This window comes from Anoplophora glabripennis, unplaced genomic scaffold (assembly GCF_000390285.2).
Source record: "Anoplophora glabripennis isolate ALB-LARVAE unplaced genomic scaffold, Agla_2.0 scaffold124, whole genome shotgun sequence".
NCBI lineage: Eukaryota > Metazoa > Arthropoda > Insecta > Coleoptera > Cerambycidae > Anoplophora > Anoplophora glabripennis.
Window position 1 is genome coordinate 847,392 of NW_019416267.1, and position 20,261 is coordinate 867,652.

Here is a 20,261-nt window from a genome sequence, read left to right on the forward strand (position 1 = left end):
TGACAGTGCTAAATAATTCGTACAGTAGTGCGTGATACTATTTTTTATTTGTGGCTGTTTTGTGCAATAAAAATGGCACGTTTATGAAAACAATGAACTAGTCGACATAATATTAACTTACGGGGAGTGCCAACAAAATGCAGCCGCAGCATGTCACCTGTACACGGAAAGGTTTCCTTTACGAAATCATCCGGCTCCGTGGATGTTTGTAAATTTAGTTATAAGACTCTGTGATACAGGGTATTTAAAGGAACAACGAGGGGGCCACACTGGAAGACCTCCACACGAATTGGTGGAAATCGAGGAAGAAATTTTAGAAATTATCGAAAACGACCCAACAACGAATACTAGGTCCATGTTAATAAACAAACAATTTATCTTTTATTTAAACGATTTTTGGTAAAAATGTTAAAATAAATGACTCAACTTTGAGAACACCCTGTATAAAAAGCATATCCACAGAGTAAGAGTACTGCGATTCTGATGCTATGTGGTTTTTGTTTTCGACAAAGTTGGCAACATTGCATTCAAGGCCAAGCTGTTCGGAATAGTGTGTGCTCATTTATTTGTCTCGGTCGTTGAGAACTGTTGTTGTAGTGGCATGTTGAAATGAGTGCTATTCCGAATCCTGCAATCTGCAAGATGAGGAGCAAAATCCAGTTTGTTCTTACAAAGAGGAACCTTTTTATAAAGGAAAATTAGTCAAATAAAAAAAGCAAAAAATCGACTTGTGAAAAAAACCTTTGTGGTGGCAAAAGTAACTTGCAGCTAAGAAAGCCACATAATAAAATGAGATGCTGAAAAGTGTATTATACAGAGCGTTCATAAATGCTTACAAGCTGAGCTTAGACAGCCCAACATTGCATGACTGGTATTAGTAATGAAAAATCCCTGGATCTTGGTGTCACCGATATTGTTGATTTGTTTACTATGAACAATGACAAACCGTTACATCTACGCTCGAAACAATGCGATTGCGATTGGTTAAATAGTATCTTGTGAAAAATTATACCAATCACAGCCGATGAAACGGAACGTTGTGTTCTAATGCAGCGGTCTTCAAACTTTTACGACTTGCGGAGCCTGCCCAATAATTAGATTTTTTTTGACATAAAAAATTTTCAAAACTAGTATAAATTTTTTGAATTTTGTTATTAATTTCAAAATTTTGAATTTTTGATTGAGTTGTGGAACCCCTAGAGTTGTAGTGAGGAACCCCAAGGTTTCGCGGAACACAGTTTGAATACCTCTGTTCTAATGTAATCTTGATCTTGTGCTAATCATTTCTAATTTTGCCGAAATTTAATTGCCAATGCGAAGAAAATAAAATCACTGTTCCAAACAAAATTGTTCATCACGTGGCTTGCAATCATTTATGAACATTCTATATTATTAACAGTTAAGTTGTTTTTAACAGTGTTTTCAACTTAAAACCCATAAAAAATGATCAGGAGATAAGACCACACATTACATATGTAGTGGTAGAATACTTATTTCAATTTATTTGGGGAGAAACGTATCCTCTTGCACTTTGAACATGAAACCTATAATTTATACCTACCAATTTTTAGTGGTGTGTCCATTGTCCAATAAGAGATTATAAGAAAATCACAACGTAAAAACCAAATTTTTGTAAAAAAAAAAAAACACCTCGAATATTGTGGTTTTCATAATTTATTACACGAATTTAAATTTAAAAATGATTAGTTAACTTCTGAATATCTGTGAGATCGTCGATCAATTCCTCAATCTTAGTTCCAATTTTTTTTGAAACCTACAAAAAATCTTTTATACACGGTTCACATATAAATACATTTATTTTACTTACCTCCGATTTTTCCGTTATAGAAAGGTGCATAAAATTCCACACTAAATCACCATCGATAATTGATCTAGCCGGATTATTCTGCAATTTTCTCCAACTTTTATATGTCCTGAAAATTATTTTTATTAATGCGTCGAAACAAGGACTTTATTTTTTAATACCTATAAGCCTTTGGGTTTAATCCAGCTATATGTGTACCTTGGGAAACCAACACGTTTTGCAACATAAGCAACCTACGATAGGTTTTTTCTGGCACTGGCATGATGTATCCTAGACCTCCATCCAATGTTGCTGTAAAAACATTTTTCCCAAAATCTTATATGTACAAGTAGAATTTATATACGAGGTTTGATCAAAAAGTAACGAGAATTTTCAAATTGCACGTGTTGTATCTTGTCTGAGTTGATTTTTTATTTGTGTATTGGTAGCAGTGACACACCTGTCAATTTTTAGGCAGCTGTCATGCTTACTTTGTGTTTAGCAAGCAAATGAGTAAGACTTATCTCAGCGTTTTTGTGTAGCGAAATGTCAGATTAGAGTTTGTCTGTTATTTTTTGTTAAAAACGGAATTAAGTGCAATGAAACGTTCAAAATGTTCAAAAGGCCTTTGGCAACGATACTATGTAACGGCCACGAGTTTATTAATGGTACAAATGTTTTGAGGAAAGCCAAGACATCGAAGGTGAGGTGGTTAAAGGTGTAGGTCCTTCTAACCGTTTTCTTCGACTACAATGAAATAGTTCATCACGAATTTTTACTCCCCTGTCATTAAGTTAACAAGAAGTACTGCCTACAAGTTTTGCACAATTTACATGAGGCAATCAGGAGAAAATGATAAGAACACGATAGTCAACTCGTGGATTTTGCACCACGACAATGCACCGACATATAGTGCTGTGCTTATCCAACAATTCTTGGTGACACAACATCATTGTGATGCCGCAACTACCCTATTTTCCGGTCATGACCCCTTTGACTTTTTCCTATTTCCCAAAAGGATAATCAAAGGATGTTTTTCAACGAAAGGATGAGATAAAGGCAAAATCACACACTGTGCTCAAGAGGGTCCCTAAAGGGATAACAGTGTTTCTCAAACTGGAAACTACGTTGGTATAAGTGTATAATATCACAAGCAGATTACTTTGAAGGAGATAAAAATTGAAGATTAAATACATTATGAGAATTCCCTTTATTTTTTTATCAAACCTCGTATAAATTTTTTCCATTTATGGTTTTCTTGAAGTAACTTACCAAACATTGATATATATCTTCTGTCGGCTCCAGAAAAATGTTTTTTGTCTTCTCCAAGTTCTCCCAATTTGCATTTAATTTTGAAAAATGTATTGACAGCCTGTCCCAGATGAAAATCTGCTTTCCTTAGTAGTCGTTGGCCTTTTTAAAAATGTAATATGTTACAATGATTATATGTTAGTAGAAAACAAAAAATAAAAATGATTGATTTTGGGAGTTCACTGAAAACTTTTATGTCCCACATTACACCTACATTTCTCTCCAAGAATTCCAGAATTTCTACACCACTGAATATTTTAGAAACTGAATAAGTGCATAGTTCCAGTTAGTAATTCTAAGAAAAAAATGTCTCATTTTGTTTGAAAAATAAGTTCATGTAATTGGGTCAGTCGGTGGCCAAGCGGTTCAAAGCGTCAATACTTGAATCGACGAATGCCATTCTCGCGGTTTCGACTCCGCAACCGTAAGACTGTAGACCAGCTATCTTCGTAAAAAGGAATTAGGCACCATTTTTGCAGGTACAGAAGGGTGGAAAAACATTGGCTTGGGTAAGTGTGAGAGATTGATTCCGTTCGGCGTTTGACCATCTCCTTAATTAATGAGGTTTTCCAGGTGTCCCTCATTGCCACACTGAATGGTGGTCAGGGCTTACCAACATAAGTCGTTCCTGGGTGCACATGCGGCCTACTGAATAATAATATGTCGCCCCCTCTCCCGCACAAGTCTCCGACTTCTGGGCTAATCCTTGCGATTAGAATGGGGCGCAGAGATATTATTATTGATTTAAAAAAATAAGCTTTCAAAGAAATTGAAAATAACTTTAAAACCATTAGTTTCACAAAAAAAGTATAACAGTCATTTGTGTAAGAAATTAAATAAATAAATTAAATTTTAAATATAAAGTAACTATAAAAAGTTCAAAAAAATCATTGGCACAGGTACTTTAAAATTTGAAGAATCGCTACGCCAATTTTTTTTTAGCCTCCGATTGTTACATTGCGTTTAAAATTATATTTCGAATTTACTCATCTATGTCGAAGGCTTTTTTAAATTAAAAAAAAAATACTTATTCAGGTAAGGGTCGATTTTCATACAAAATGCAAGACACCTCTTTTGTTAGAAACACCAATCGGAATTAAATGCATTCATGCAATTCACAAAATATTCAGTGGCATTGAAATTCTAGGGTTCTAATAACGGTATCTTCAAGCGTCTCTCCCATTGGTTGACAGATTTGTGTGTGGAGTCATTGAATTTTGGCCATAATTAGTAAAGTCATTACGTCAAGTTTCATCAGTCTATGTCAAACGCAAGAGATATTTGAAAATTAAGTGTTCAACAACCTAAGATTATTTTTATTTATTTATTAAAATTTGTTTCTTATTCTGAGGGTGTTTTATTACCAGGGGCGGCCTTAACCATTGCGAGGCGGGTGGCAGACTTTGCGAAGCCCCGGGCGGCAGATCTTTGCGAGGCCCCTGTTTGTGAAAAGTACGTAAATCGAATGCACGAGTAGATATTTCTGATGATTTAAGAGAAATGCAAAAGTTATAAATTTTGAGTTTTCAAATATTAAGAGATTTTTAAAAGTTAACAAATACAAATTTTTAATAACGATAAAATAAGGTACAAGATTCAAACATAATTTTACAAGTTTTTATTTAACTTGCCTTGTTAGTATGGGTCAAATCTTACAATTGAAACAGTTATCCCCAACCGATTGAGCTGAAACTTTGCATACACGTTTAGTTTGGATAACACTGCATGGTTAGCTAAATCCAATATGGCAGACTCCCAAAGATGGCGGACCATTTATTTTTTATTCACCAACATGATATGGGTATCAAAAGAAAGGGTTTCCTGAGAAGAATACGAAAATGAAATGACGTCACTAAAAACTTGTTTTTTTTTTAAAATTATACATGAACGTACTAAATTATGTTTTAGTCAAATTATAAAAAATATTATCCACTGATAAATTAATTGATTTTGATATCGATCATTAAATAAATCTAAATGAGAAATATTATTTAGGCACCTATTACTACTTATAAGTATTAATATATTTACTATGAATTAACAAACTTTATTTTATTGTCATATACCTATATAACCAATAACTAAGGATAAAATAAAGTTTTAAATAAAACTTTTTTTTTTTAGTCGGGTTGTTTGTCGTACGAGGCCCCTGCAAGAGTGAGATCCTGAGTGATTGCCCTGCTCGCTACCACCTAAGGCCGCCTCTGTTTATTACTGAGTAAAGTTTAGCATGTACAATTCGGGTAATTTTCAATGTTTCACTTTGTGTATAATTTTTTTTGTTTTACTGATCATTAACGTTTTTTCAAAAAATTATTTAACACATTCGCGAATGTATACAGTAGGGTGGCCCAAAAAAAAGCGATTATTTTTTTTTCGTGTATCTTATGAAAATGTTAGTTTATCATGTTTTAAGAGCCCCCTTAAAAAATCAGCTCAAAAAAAAATTTTTTTGTGGTCGCTCAAAATTTTTAAAAATTTCCAAAATCACCAAAAATTGTTTTTTAAACATTTTTTTTCATTATTTTATAATTTTCTAGGTAGAAAACAATCTCGATTCTGAAAATTTCAAATCGATATTTTAATTTCTAAAGGTCTCATAATTATTTTAACTTTCAAAGTAGTGTACATATATTTTCGAGCGACCTCTAAAAAATAAATATCAACGAACTAATAATTTTTTTTTATTGAATTTGATGAACAAAATAGAAATAAATCACTTAAATTTTAAAAAATTAAAAAATTATAAATATTTGATACTCGCAGTGCAGTAGTAAATTTTCCCTCGAGAATGTTTTTAAGTGTCTCGTGATTTATTTCTATTCTTTCGTTCATCAAATTCAATAAAAAAAATTATTAGTTCGTTGATATTTATTTTCAGTTGCTCGAAGACATTTTAGGTACACTACATTTAAAGTTAAAATAATTATGGGTGACCTTTAGAAATTAAAATATTGATCTGAAATTTTCAGAATCGAGATTTTTTCTACCTAGAAAATTATAAAATAACGGGAAAAAAAATTAATTTTTGACGATTTTGGAAATTTTTAAAAATCTTGAGTGACCCCTAAAAAAATTTTTTTTTGAGCTGATTTTTTGAGGGGGCTCTTAAAACATGATAAACTAACATATTTTCACAAGAGACACGAAAAAAAATATATTCGTTTTTTTTGGGCCACCCTAGTACACAGTGATATGAAAAATATGAAAAAAAATATGAAAGTCATTTTCAGTCTTTCTTTTACGGATATTTTTTTGCATGACATGCATCTACCGCATAAAAAAAAGGCCACGATGTAGTTCAAAATAGAATCTAATTTTTAATTATTACCTCCCAAAGATTCCCTAGCCTCAGGCTGATACATGTACAAGACTAAATTCTTTTCTCGGTCAGAAACTAAGAATCCTAGTGAAGAATTATCGATCATATACTCCACAGAGTATACTTCACAAGGTTTGAAATCCTAGAATCGATAAATATGTAAGATAAAAAAATAATTACAAATTTGTGTTGAACGTACCCTAGACACAAGAGACAACGTCCTGTATTCCTCTTGAAATCGCAACAAAGCTATCGATTTATAAACATCAGCAATTAACAACAAACTTTTTATGGTAAGTATTTGATGCGTGTACACTTGTGTGTCGATGAATGCTACTCCAATTAGGTCGTTGTCTTTTAGTTGCCAAATGTATATCTACAAACGAACGATAATTAAAAAAAAGGATTGTAATACTTGTTTTTATTTTGAAGGCGCTATCTGAGAATTTATAATGTTAAAAGATTATATAATTATTTATATCTACCTTTTGCCCGACAGCGGATACTAAGAATCCTTTAACTTGTGAAAGTGCAGTCACAGGTCCTTTTTGGTCTTTGGCATATATTTCTTTAAATTTATTTTTAGTTAACGGTTGCCCAGGTTCCGGCACAACTTCTATGATATCGTAGATTAAAATCTATATAAAAATATAGTACCATTATTAATGTTATGTGACTGTGTCCTTTAGTACACAAAGAAAAGAGTACCCAAGCCATCATCAAAGCTAATCGTCAATCTAATAACCTCCCAATAAGAGAAAACATACAATACTTCCATACATACAAACATTCAAAAATCCCACTTACATTTATAGAAAAAGGTTTAAAAACATTTTTTTCTTGATGTATTAGTATAGTCTTTCCGAAGTCATGTAAAAAACGCCTGGCAATAAAATTTAATGAGTTTCATAGGCGCCCCTAAAAAAGTTTTCTGCTGAAGGTAACAAATTATAATTTGTACATAATTGTAGAAAATGTGTATTATATGTTCATTGGCCAACAACATATTTTAATTATTTATGTCCTCAAACAATTTTATTATATTGATGGTAAATTTTGGTTATCATATCATAAAACATTTAAATTTTCAATAAAATATATTACTGCTCGGCATTGCTGCACTGCACTGCTAGGCGATTTGTCAACAACTGAAATTTATGGCCGGTCGTCCAGTGCGGCTGCGTTTGTGCGCCGTTTGCCCTCGCGCGCATTCTTCAACTAGGCAAATACATTTCTACCACCTCCACGTTTAGTTTGACCAGACCTGTATATAGGTATGGCTAAATAAATATGGGAACAAGTTTTTCAAATATTTCAATGCCAAGTTGCTGCGTAGCGACCGAACCTGGTACATACTGCCTAGCTCTTTGGTCTTCAATTGAGATCGGAAAGACTATACCATTTTTACCAAAAATATTAAGACACAATCTTGGATCATCATTGTATATGTAGGTGGTATGAAAAGTTCCCGACCTAACAAAGCTACAAGACATTTTTTCTTCTTTATTCTTATTTTTCTACATAGTCTCCTTGTAAATCTACACGTTTCTCTCAGCGATACTTCCATCTCTTTAACCAGTACAAATAGTACTTGGAGTCTTTCTTTGCAAAATAATTGTTTTCGAAAGTGATGGCCTCCTCATTTGACAAAAATCTCTGTCCTCTGAGCGCAACTTTTTGCTTAGGGAATAAAAAAAGTCGCTTGGAGTTAAATCTGGTGAGTAAGGAGGGTAGTCGAGCAGTTGAAACTGTAATTTGTGGATTTTCACTATGGCAACCACCGAGGTGTGAGACAGCGCATTATCTTGGAGAAACAAATTTCCACTATTTCTGCCAACAACTTGTCAAATAATGATGTGTAATGTAATGGTTTTTCCTTTGTGAAGATAATCGATTAAGCTAACTCCATGATTATCCTAAAAAACAATCGGTAACACTTTTCCAGCCGAAAAAACAGTTTTTGCTTTATTTGGAGCTGATTCCCCTTTCGCAGTCCACTGTTTTGATTGTATTTTTGTTTCTGGGGTATAATGGTGTATCCAAGTTTCACCTACAGTAATTAATCGGCGCCGAAACTCTGATTTATTGCGCCAACAGAGCGTTGGAGATGTTCAATCAAACACAGTTTTGGCCTAACATGAGCAAACACGGCGCCCAACGTGTGGACAGTTTTCTCATAACTAAATCTTGATTCAATATATGACAAACACGTTCTTTGGACATATTCATAGCCTCTGCTACCTCTCTCACTTTAACTCGACGGTTGTCTAGCACCATTTGATGGAATTAAGTGATGTTATCGTCAGTGGTTGCAGTTTTTTTGACGTCCTGAACGTTCATCCTCTCCCAAGCTGGTACGACCACGTTTAAATTCAGCTGCCCAAAATTTCGCGGTGGTAAATGATGGTGCAGAGTCCTCATACTTTCAAAAACAAATATTTAATAAAAGTTCGATATTCGATTTTTACTATTTTCACAAAAACACTCACATCGACCCACTTAAAATGATTGTCAAACTACAACTGCTAAAATGGCTGAAATTTTGGCGAGTACCTTTCAAAAGCTGCACACACATTCCCTAGCTTCTGCTGACGAGTGCTGCCATCTTCATGTTAAGGTCGGAAACATTTCAGACCATCCACGTAGTTGGATGAAGTACTTACCCTTCCTCTTGAGGTAATGTCCTCGCCGTAATTATAATTAGTTCCAAGAGCGATGTACCCCTTAAGGCCGGACCTCGTGCCTTCATAAGCTAAGGCTACATTTTTCAAACAATTCACATGTTCCCATTCGTCCAAATCGATTTTTGTGTTCGGAATTACATCCCAAGATACAGGTGAAAATAAACAAATACTGAATTTCTCTTGCAGGGGATATGGAAATCTGCAAAAATGTGCTTTAACATCATATCCTATGTACCTTTAGTATCTAAAAAGGTTTCGTGTGTCGTGAAATACAATCTTACTTACCTGTCCCCTTTTTCTTCTATAGATAGTTCCTTGTCCTCCCCATTAAATTTATAATATCTGTCGGACGGTTCCGCCAAGCTGGTAACGAGACAATACGTTTTTGATTCTAAATGGTAACTAACAAAATGAGGGGTACACCTCAAAGGTACTTTTCTGACAGGCCAAGGAGCGTCGTAACTCAAATGAGTCGGTAGTACTCCAATTCTCAATTCCGACTAAAATTAGTTTACGTCAGAAAAAAAAAGAATAAATGTATATCTGATCTAAAACGGACCTTTCTGTTGAAGTATAAAAATCCTTGTGGGCAATTTACGTTGTTAAATGGAGCAAAACTTAATACTTCTCCATCGATAACCATGGCATGTGTCCTCAATTCGCCTCTTGCAGTCAAAAATATCCAATGAGGATTTCCACCGCATATAAAGACACCATTATAGCCTAGAAGTAGTAATCACTCAAACACATATACAGAGTGTCAGGAAATAAAGAGACCATACTTCAAGGATAGCTTCATTCGATGAAACTGAATGATTTTGATCGAGTACACTGAGAATGTAATAAAAATCGGTGAAAATTTACAAAAGATCATGAATGCCAAAATTTTGTAAAATTTTGCTCCTTAATTATATTACAAGGACTGTGTCACAATGGGCGCTAACATAATAGAGGTAAAATGTTATTTGATAATTTTACACTGTAACAAACATTTAGTATGGCCAAAAATGTTACAAAAAGTTGAAGCGTATCCATAAAGTAAGAGTACTCAGACTCTGATGTTCAGTGGTTTTTGTTTCTGACAAAGATGGCGACACCCATTCAAGGCCAAGGTGTTGGGAGCAGAGTGTGCGTTCATTTGCCTCAATCAGTTGAGAACTGTTGTTGTAGTGGCATGTTGAAATGAATACCCCTATTCAATATCCCGCCAGCTGCAAGGTAACAGGAGTAATCCGGTTTCTTCTTACAAAGAAAAAGGTGCCATTCCAGATTTTTAACGGAACCAAAACTGTTTATGGGAATGGAATAAATCGTACTAATGGGTACAAGTGGTGTCGTGGCAGAACTCCTGAATTTCGGCACCAACTGAGCAGTATTTGGGGCCGAATACTATTTCAGCTTTCTTTTTTCAGTACATAATTTACATCCATAAAAATTTTAAATATATCTAAAATTATTCTGTTTTATATAATTAATTATAATTTTTACTCTATCCATTAACAAAAAAAAAAATAAATTGGAAAATGTTCCTTTTTGTAAATCTTCACTGCAGAAAATAATTTATTTGTGAACACTATTTTGTTACATTTTAATATTTTTTAAATAAATATAGAAATTAGTAGACGTAACTGCTTCTTACAACATTCATTCCTATTTGGGCAGAGCATAAATGTCCTGTCACCAAACACTAGATAAAACATTTCAACATTCCAAAACTTTAAAATAGAAGATTTTATTGTCCACAGCTGTACTAAGCTATTTTGACCTAAATCAGTTTATTTCCATAAAGAAAGTTATCCCTAAGTATGGTTCATTCATTTTCAGAAATCCTGCATTTAACTTTTTTTTACATACCTGAAATATTTCCAAAGTATCGCATCTTGATGATACGGTCTTGCAAAGCAAAAAAATCAGAATTTTCCGTATCAATTTTCCCCGATATATTCGGCGAATATATTATATTGTGCTTTATTTTTTTAAAACGAAGTTTGAGATTACCACGTGGAAATCTGAATACTTCGTATATGTACAGATCACGATCTAGTCTAACAAGAAGTATCGGTCTCATTCCATTGTTGCCTAAACCCACCATTAAGATTTCCCTAACTTGATAATCTTGCTGGATTTGGGTTTCATTAGCAAATATCGACGGGGATAACGTGACCGATTCTAAGCTATCCACCAGTACCTTAAAATAAAAACAAAATATTTGTAACATTTCCTATTACCACTAGAAGTGGTAGACTGTTCTTATGTAAAACATTTATATAAAAAAAAATGTTATGCAGATAATACATCTTTCACGAGTTGTACAGGGTGAGTCTTATAGGGAGGTGTTACCAAGGAGATAGGCGAAAAAGAGTCTGGAGAAGCAAAAATCACATGGTAGTACCTTAATTCCTCTAAGACAATTTTTTTCGGTCGATTTTTTGTTTTTTTTGTCACGTAAATCTATTGATTTAGATTTCTCTGGTTTTTCGGTTATAATCCAAAATTTTTTTTAAATGGGATGCAATTTTTCGATTTTTGACTGCATAAAATTTCCTTCCGAATAATGCATCATGCGCAGGACATGTACCTCTACATTTTTTTTATAAATACATAAAAAATCATTTTGTTTTTGTAATTCAAACAGGGAAATCCGAACATTGAGAATATTTCTTTTCTGGTGTTTAATTCTTCTTGAAAATAGGAAAATTTTCCCAAATAGAAAAGTTCCGATTGACCATTCTTAAATCAATTATTTTTCAATTAAATTGAACTACAAAAAATCATTTCTGGTCCTTATAACTTAAAATATTTTTTGTGTAAATATCATGTAAAAATGTGACTATGTATAAAAAAGGAACCGATGATATCAGATAATGCGATGACGCGACCAGAGGAGACTGCATCACTTGGCTACCTCACATTTATATCCCAAGAATTACCTGCCCAAGTGTACATACGTGTTTTTGGTCATTGTCGCCGGATTAAGGCTACGGATTGGGATGATTTATTTAAACCGACAAATACCCTTAATGCAGAAAAATATACTTAAATGTACAATGCGACAATTGTAAATAGTACTCGAAATGATTTAAATAAAAATACATATTTACATAGAGATACCAAGATTATTAATAACTGGAACTTTTCATTTATTCTAGCTTACACCAAAATATTACATTATTATTAATGTGAAAACATACCAGGAGCTTAGTGTCCCCACAACAAAATGAGGCAGATATTTTTTGTTGCAAACCTAATGTTATTAAAAATAAATTTTTCTTTTCTACTTAGTTCAAATTCGGGGTTTCTAATTTCACTAGATTTGTTTTCTCTTTTTTTTTACTTTTTGTATATCATTTGTATTCGTTATTGTTTAACACTTTTTACGTATTTTTGTAACTGTATTTATAGTGAATCACAACTTATCCAAAAAAATTTGGGAATAGATGCGGCATGAGAAATGGAGTCAATATCATAAAAAAAAATTGTACAATTCTTAGAATAGTTTCCGAGAAAAAAATTATTGAAGTTGTAGTACTTTCAAACACTCTATCGCTGGACAACTGTAGTCTCTAGCGTCATTCGCAATACACGTGGAGAGTACGTGGCCCCAGCGACTCCGAATACTGAAATCCAATTTTACAATCGTCGTTGCAATAGTGTTTACAATAGTTTTTTTAGTAGTTAGTGTCAAAAATGGCTTGCATGTAAAGCAACTCGGAGTTGATGGATATCGTTTTAATTTATGGTGAAGCAAGATAACATTTGTATTATGGTGAAACATTTGTGTTATGGTGAAACAGGACAACATTTGTGTTAGTTCGTAGAAACTGACGGGCCCAAATGTGTTTACACGTCGGTGGACAAAACTTTGAACAGTTGTCGTAACATCAGGTGTCAAATTATTTTATTAATTAAAACCACAAATTAATTTTATTAATTAATAATAACAATAGCGGCAAAATCAGTTGAATTTACTGATATAAAATAGGTGCTATAAAATTCTATTTATTCCTCTCAAAAATTTGTTTTTGTCCATTTTTATCACATTTTGCCGTCGTGCCGGTCCCATTGTGCGTGGTCAGGTTTTATAATGGACTAGTTTCCAGTACCGGGCAGAAGTGCATTTTTAAATCATTTTCAAACTGCTCTTTTTGATTTTTTCTTTACAAAATTGTATATGAGTCCCCTGTACATCCAAATTTTTTTTGTATTTAAAGTATTGATAATTTCTGTCTTTTAACTGGATTTATGTCTGGATAGGGTTAAATAAATAAATAAACAAATAAATCAATAAATAATTTAAAAATTATATCTTGTAGAAAAATATCGTATATATCATCCGATCCTGAACAAAAAGCTGAATAAAAAACGTCTGCAAACTATATAAATTTATCATCACAAAAAACAAGACAAAAATTAAAAATGCCCCTTAAGCCAATCAAGACATCTAGAAGTGTTTGTTACCATTCAATTTTTGCTTGAAAATAGAGACTGTAGTCTTTCTATCCATCTCTACAGAAAATATAAGAATTTCATAATAATGTCGAAATAGGTCCACCCTGTACAATTATTTTGAAAATAATTCAACGTACTGAACTGTAAAATTTAAATATTTAATTTAAAAATACAACTTACCTTAAAACCAAAACATAAGTTCGTGACATAGAAACTCAACTTGAAGTCTGGAATCGAATAGATTTCCAAATTAGAATTGTCTCGGACAACGAAAAGCCAATAAGTTGGCTTAAACGGCGTCAAATACTTTTTCCACCAATTATAATACACCTTCGGTTTCGGTTGAGGAGGGTTCAGCGAGGGCATTTTAAAATCAGTTTCTCCGTAGAGCAAGTCATCCTCGTTTTCCATTTCCGATTTTGTTTCGGTTTCGGTTATAACGTGCTGAGGCACTTGAACAAATTCTTCAGGAATTTTATTCGTAAATAGACCAGACGTGTCCTTGTACATACAAATGGTTGATATGGGAGGGTTCTGAAAATGTACAGGTAACCAAAATTGTTTAGAATCATTACCATTAAACAGTTTTATTTACATGAAAATGTCCCGTGCGATCAGAATACGCTGTTAGGAAAACAAGTGAATATTAATTTAAGAATATGTAGCCAAAAAACCTATTTTTATATAAAAAAAAAACTATATTCTTTTGTACAACATGACATATTGGAGACATTTCAACATCACAGAATGCTTCGCTTCACATAACATTTAAAAAAGTTATAAAAACATCTTAAAACAAATTCCTAGATGCCGCTCGTTTAACCAAAAGACAAATATTACCGTTTCTGAAAATATTAATAAACTAAAATATTAACAACATTAAAAGTTAAAGGAAATTTCTTTTAGGAAAACTTACGTTTGCTAATGTCGATTTGCTCACAACCAACTTTGCGGAGCCTCGTATTTCCCTCAACATAAGAGTAATAACCTGCCCATCCGTGGTCATCAGAGATATGTACGGATCCGCACTAGATATGTGAACAATAGGCGAACCCAAGTCCATCGGTACGTGCTGCAGTTGAGTTACTCCTTGCAACAATCTTACTGCGACCGTTGTAACCTGTACTATATATTTATTATTCCCCAAATTTCCGGCGTATACAGTTGGTCCGTGGGTTGCAAATCCTGTATTGTCAATTTCGTTAATCTCATGACCAGTTTGAAGAATCTAGAATAAATCTATGTGTGGGTACACAGTTGCAAGTGACGAAAATGTGCAACATGAGATACACACACTGTTGTTCCCGGAAAAGGACCATGGCAGATTGGCGCCAGGAACCAGATACATATATCTGCGAGCGACTCTACAAGAAGACTCTTCAACGAATGCTCGCCCCGACAACATTTCTTTTCTTTACACTTTATTATCAATAAAAATACCTTTATTTACGGTTGAGAGAGAGTTTCATTTTGTTACACACCGAAAGCAACCCTCATATAAGCCATATGAGGGTTGCTGATTGAATTATCAAGATATTGGCTGAATCAACCAAAATAAAATCTAAACTCGAGGTAAATCAAACACAGGGTATTACAAAAAAGAAGAGTCACTTTAAATTTCGCAGACTTATTTCATCAAAGGAAGAGTAAAAAGAAATAAATTAATAACTTTATAAGGTATTCAGCTGAAATTTTGCAGACTTATGGGTAATTACGAGTAATGGTACCTAAATGAAAAATGGTATAGTCTTATCATTTTTGTTCAAAGAATGTGTAATTAATTGTTTGTAACGCCCTGTATAACGATCGTTTCACTAAATGGAAGGAAATTTATCTTTTAGGTATCCATATATTGGTATTTGTTCTTACCATGGTGCCATCTTCCTGACTCAAAATAAGGAAAGCATGTCGCTCCTCTCCACTTCTCACCGTCCACATATTAGAACAACCAGGAAGAGTAAACGTTGTAACGATTTGTGGTCTGATAGTTTTCTGCAAGACACAGAGCGCACCGTTTTTACTGTGTCCTGCAGTTGTTACTAACTCCAAGTCCAGATCGGTGTTATTATTAAACTCTTCGCTAAGAAAAGCCGGCTCTCCGATGGATATATTCCCGCAAGGTCCAATGTTGATTAAACTGTCACACACTTCAAATACATAGCTGGAAATCTGTATACCGGCTTGTTTTTGGTTACCATACACCTCTAATTCCTCAGGATCTCTTATATCAAGAACGTCACTAGCCATACAGTCGTTTAAGCTATCTAGAACTCTATCTTCGTATTGAGAACCATCCCTGTCGTTTTCATCTATCCTCTTCCTTTTTGCCGTGGGTTCTTCCCCATCATCTAGTGTTATAACTTCGTTCCTACTTTCAGTAAATCTGAGTAATAGCGAATTTCCGAGGCGTGAACCCAAAAACAAGAAATTATTTTCACAAACGCAGATCTGAAAATTTATAACGCGAGATATTACTAGTAAAATTGTATAAATATGAAGCAAGGCTTACGCAAGTTGTAAGAACACTAGCAGCCGCTTTTTCAAAGTGAAAACTTCGTACGTATCTCATACTATCAGCTAATAACGTCAGAACGTATAATTCTCCACCCTTTAAAGATAAAACGAGTGTATCTTCTTCCAAAAATCCCACCTGCACGCAATCCAATGTTATTTTTATATCTTCCTGCGGTTCTAAAAACAGTATTGCAATAATTCGACAACTACATTTTCTTTACGAATGACTTACTCAGTGGAAAATTGGAACAAGCTTCAGCAATACTATTCAAGGATACCCCGTAAGGCGGAATACTTTGATTTAGATATATGAGAGCGTTTACGGACATGATTAGGGTACCGCCTATAGGCTTCTTAATGGGTACTGCCCTCACACAATCAAACGGTAGATTTGAAACACTCCAAATGACAGGATGTACTTTTTGTTGCAAGTTTAAGGAAATGGCAGCCATCGCGCAAGTGTCTGTTCTTACTGCAACTCGACTAAAATATGAGCAATTTTGAATTTTAGTGAAATTAAAGAAAGGAGTGTTTTCTAGATTCTTGGATTGGTTAATGCATTAAATAACTTAATAATTGAAAGACAAATATAAAATTTAAAATATAATAAAGTTTACTAAAGAGGGAGGGTCGGTTTTTGGCTTCCTTCATTTTTGGCCATAAAAAGGATTTTTTTTTATTATTTATATCTAGTAACTAATCGATTCTACACCAAACTGAACCACCCCCCTCCCTCCTAGTCAGGATTAAGGTCAATTAGAGGTCAGATTGAGAAAAAGTGCATTAAACCAAAGGATCTCGGAGTTTAGGTTTTTTGGGTCACTGAGTCTAATCAGATCATTTTAAGATTGTTTCAAGGTCATTTCATGGTCAAATTGAAAATAAGCCCAACAGTCCAACCACCTGTCATACAGGAATTTGGGCTCGCTGGGTTAGAATCCTAGGTTAGTTTGTCTGTATTAAGTCATTTAAAGATCGTTTCAAGGTCATTTTAAGGTTAAATTGAAAAAACAGAGCAATTAAGTCTTAACAGTCTGTTATATAGGTTTTTGAGATAGCTGAGATCGAATCCGAGGTCAGTTTGTCAGCATCAGGTCATTTGAGGGTTATTTCAAGGTCATTTAAAAGTCAAACCAAGAAAAAACCTCCTCGTGATGCACATTGAATAACGTTAAAACCGAAGGTAATAATTATATGATGATTTAGTCCTCCACTACTTGATTTGTGTCGATTAGCTTAATGTGAACTGAAGGTAATGATTGGCCAAGTTTTAGGTCAAGAGATCACTGATGTGGAACCCATGCGAAATCCTACAACCATTGTACAGGTCATTTTTGTGTTAAATAAGTAGTTTTCGAGATAAAAGATGCTCATTTGCTCCTTCAGATGAACTTGCCTAAACCTTGCGTGGCTCTGTTTAAACTCGAATGATTTTTAAAAACCAATTTTTAGTATCAACAATTTTTGCTTCGGTCGAAAACAAAGGGGTCTGAAATTGTCTCTCACTGACCCTACCAGAGGTCCTTTTTCTCAAATCAACCTTGGAATAACCTTGAACCTTTATTACTACATATAAATGGACTTCAGATTCGAACTATAAGAACGGTAATTGATTCCAGGGTTTATTCCATAAATTAACTTTCAAATGACCTTAAAATGGCCTTCAAATGACCTGACACAGACAAACTGACCTCAGATTTGAACTCAACAACTCCAAATATGTGTATAACAGGTGGTTAGACTTAATTGTTTGTTTTTTCTCAACTTGACCTTAAAATTTCCTTGAGACGATTCGGACTCAGCGACCCAAAAAACCTAAACTTCGAGATCTTTTGATTTAATGCACTTTCTCTCAATCTGACTTCTAATTGACCTTGACCCTGACTAGGAAGGAGGGAAGAGGTCCCGTTTGGGGTGAATCGATTATTAGTTATTGGATATAAAAAATAAATTTTTTTCTTTTTTTCTTTGGCCAAAAATAAAGCGGGCCAAAAACCAGCGTAATTGACCTTCCCCCTTACCTCGGCTTTTTCTGGTGGCAGTATTTAAATTTAACCTTTTTGGATTCAATTATTCAAAAAATTGCTCATTAATGTTAATAAATGTAATTAAGTATCTAACACCCTGCATACTTTATTAGCACCCTCAATTTTTTTCTACATATTAATTATATTTCATCAAAAACAGTAATTTTGGAGAATTGACTTACCCCGAAAATGTTTTCAGTGGTTCATACAAAATTAATAAAGTGGGTTCATAATATCCATACAAAAATTGAATATCTATTACGTTATCAATTTTGTCGATAAAATCTTTTAACAAAATCATATACGAGGACAATATTGGGGCTTTACCACCGGCTGCATTAGCAGACATAGGTTTAACGTCAGTGTCATTATCATCAATTGAACTCTCTCTTCTAAATGGCAGGACAACTAATTTGCGACCAAATACCGTCATAACGGCGCATCGGTTTTCAGGATCTGCCCTTACAATAGGAACATGATGGTGATGGGTCCATCCGTCCTAAAAATTAAAAAGTTTAACCATTTAAAAATTACTTGAACTATTGTGCATTACTTTCATGTCTTCTTCTTCGAAATAATGCAAACTAAGAGTTCTCAAATCGTGATATTCTGGGTCATATTCAACAACAGACAACTTTGCATCAGAAAACGCCAGAAGTAAGGCGTCCCTTTGAGAGTTTGCCAAAGATACACTTTGAATAGACATTATATTGCCAAACAACTGGTACTGCGCCATACATTCTAGCTTCGATTTCGGTGGATAGAATTCTAAAATATAATTAATAATCAAGACACAATTAAATATATCTTTGAATACCTTATTTATTTTTTTTATAAGTACCTCAAAATAAAACTAATTTGTTTCTATTAATTTTGAAATACTATAAGTCAAAACTGAGAAATCTTTTAATAACTAATAACAAATATTGAAAATTAGCATATAATTAAGACCATTACGATAAATGCCCAAAATGAGAATAATTTTCCTGAATACATTAATTAATTTTTTGTAAAAAATTAAACTGGAGATTTGTTTTTCAATTATTTCTTTCTAAGAGTTGTCTCGATTTACAAGGTGAATCTACAATTCAACTTCGCTTTCAACTGTAGATGAGACTTCAACAAACCCCATATAAAATAATCACATGTTCTTAGGTCTGGTGAACATGCTGACTAGATTATATGAGTATTGTAATATTTATTTATTATTTTATTATTCATATCACTTCTTGCATAATCTTAGATTTTCGAAATCATTCTATGTATAACATAAAAACTTATGTTGAAGACTCATACTTCAAAAGTGGTCACTCTACATGATTTTTGAGTAACTTTGAAGTATACTACAGGCTAAATGAGGGAATTTTGGAAATATATAAACTGACTTATTTCAAACGCAGGAATATCTGGTCTTACGTGTACATGTATTTCACAGCCACCCTGTATATAACCGAAAAAGTAAATGTACAATTTAATTTTCAAATGACGTGACATTAATACGCTTGTAATATTACCTGAATAGCGTTCTGTTCGTGCCTTAGGATCTACATCAGGAATAAGTCTAAACACTTTAAGAATATTTGCTCCTGCTGTTATTAAACACTTTTCTACTTTATTAAAGAAAAAACATGAAATTGCATGTTCTACCCCCGTAGCCGGGTGGTGCTGTTTACAAATGGAAAACATTTTTTTACAAGCCTACAACCATTAGTTACTAAATTATTCACACAATAATACTATAAATTAAAAAGTTCAGGCGATTATCAGAATTAATGTTTATTACATTACGAGTTTGTAGTCGCTCAAAAATATACACAAAATATGGGAAAACATAACCTCATTCGCCCAACAACAAAACAAATAGTGTTGCCAATCCAACGAAAACAATAAGATAAAATACAACCACCACAAACCAATGATCTTATAATTTTTTCACAAAACACAAAACAAATAATACAGTGACTACTATTGCTACAATATAGTAGATGTCTATATACAAAATATTCAATACGGTAATTGTTTAAATATATAGGGTATTTAAACAGAAAATATAGTACTATATTTTCTATGGTAGTTAAACAATGTCATAGAATAATGCAGGGAAACTAGACCATAGTCTCCATGGGTTAAATGTGTACAGGGTACAGGAC

General features: G+C 33.4%; 1 protein-coding gene across 1 annotated transcript; it reads right to left on the reverse strand.

Annotated features, from left to right (window-relative positions):
- Nucleotides 1-1,663: 1,663 nt before the first annotated feature.
- Nucleotides 1,664-19,949, reverse strand: LOC108904777 (cleavage and polyadenylation specificity factor subunit 1). Its single transcript, XM_018707453.1, has 19 exons — nt 19,626-19,949; nt 18,665-18,879; nt 18,294-18,610; nt 16,317-16,567; nt 16,080-16,261; nt 15,440-16,018; nt 14,487-14,798; nt 13,751-14,104; nt 10,976-11,309; nt 9,681-9,844; nt 9,407-9,621; nt 9,101-9,320; nt 6,923-7,075; nt 6,637-6,813; nt 6,447-6,579; nt 3,077-3,217; nt 1,987-2,116; nt 1,829-1,934; nt 1,664-1,774 (listed from the first exon to the last, which is right to left on the reverse strand). Exons 1-19 carry the CDS (start codon nt 19,795-19,797, stop codon nt 1,694-1,696), a joined length of 4,236 nt encoding a protein of 1,411 aa, XP_018562969.1. The 5' UTR covers nt 19,798-19,949; the 3' UTR covers nt 1,664-1,693.
- Between the last annotated feature and the right edge of the window lie 312 nt (nt 19,950-20,261).

Bases quoted from the DNA above. Each gene is read 5' to 3' on its own strand.
- LOC108904777 (XM_018707453.1), bottom strand. From the start codon at position 19,797: ATGTTTTCCATTTGTAAACAGCACCACCCGGCTACGGGGGTAGAACAT. The intron at 18,611-18,664 runs GTAATGCACAAT...TTTAATTTTTAG, and splicing joins TCGAAGAAGAAGACATGAAA to GACGGATGGACCCATCACCA. The intron at 3,218-6,446 runs GTAATAATTAAA...ATTTTTAAAAAG, and splicing joins GGCTAGGGAATCTTTGGGAG to GCCAACGACTACTAAGGAAA.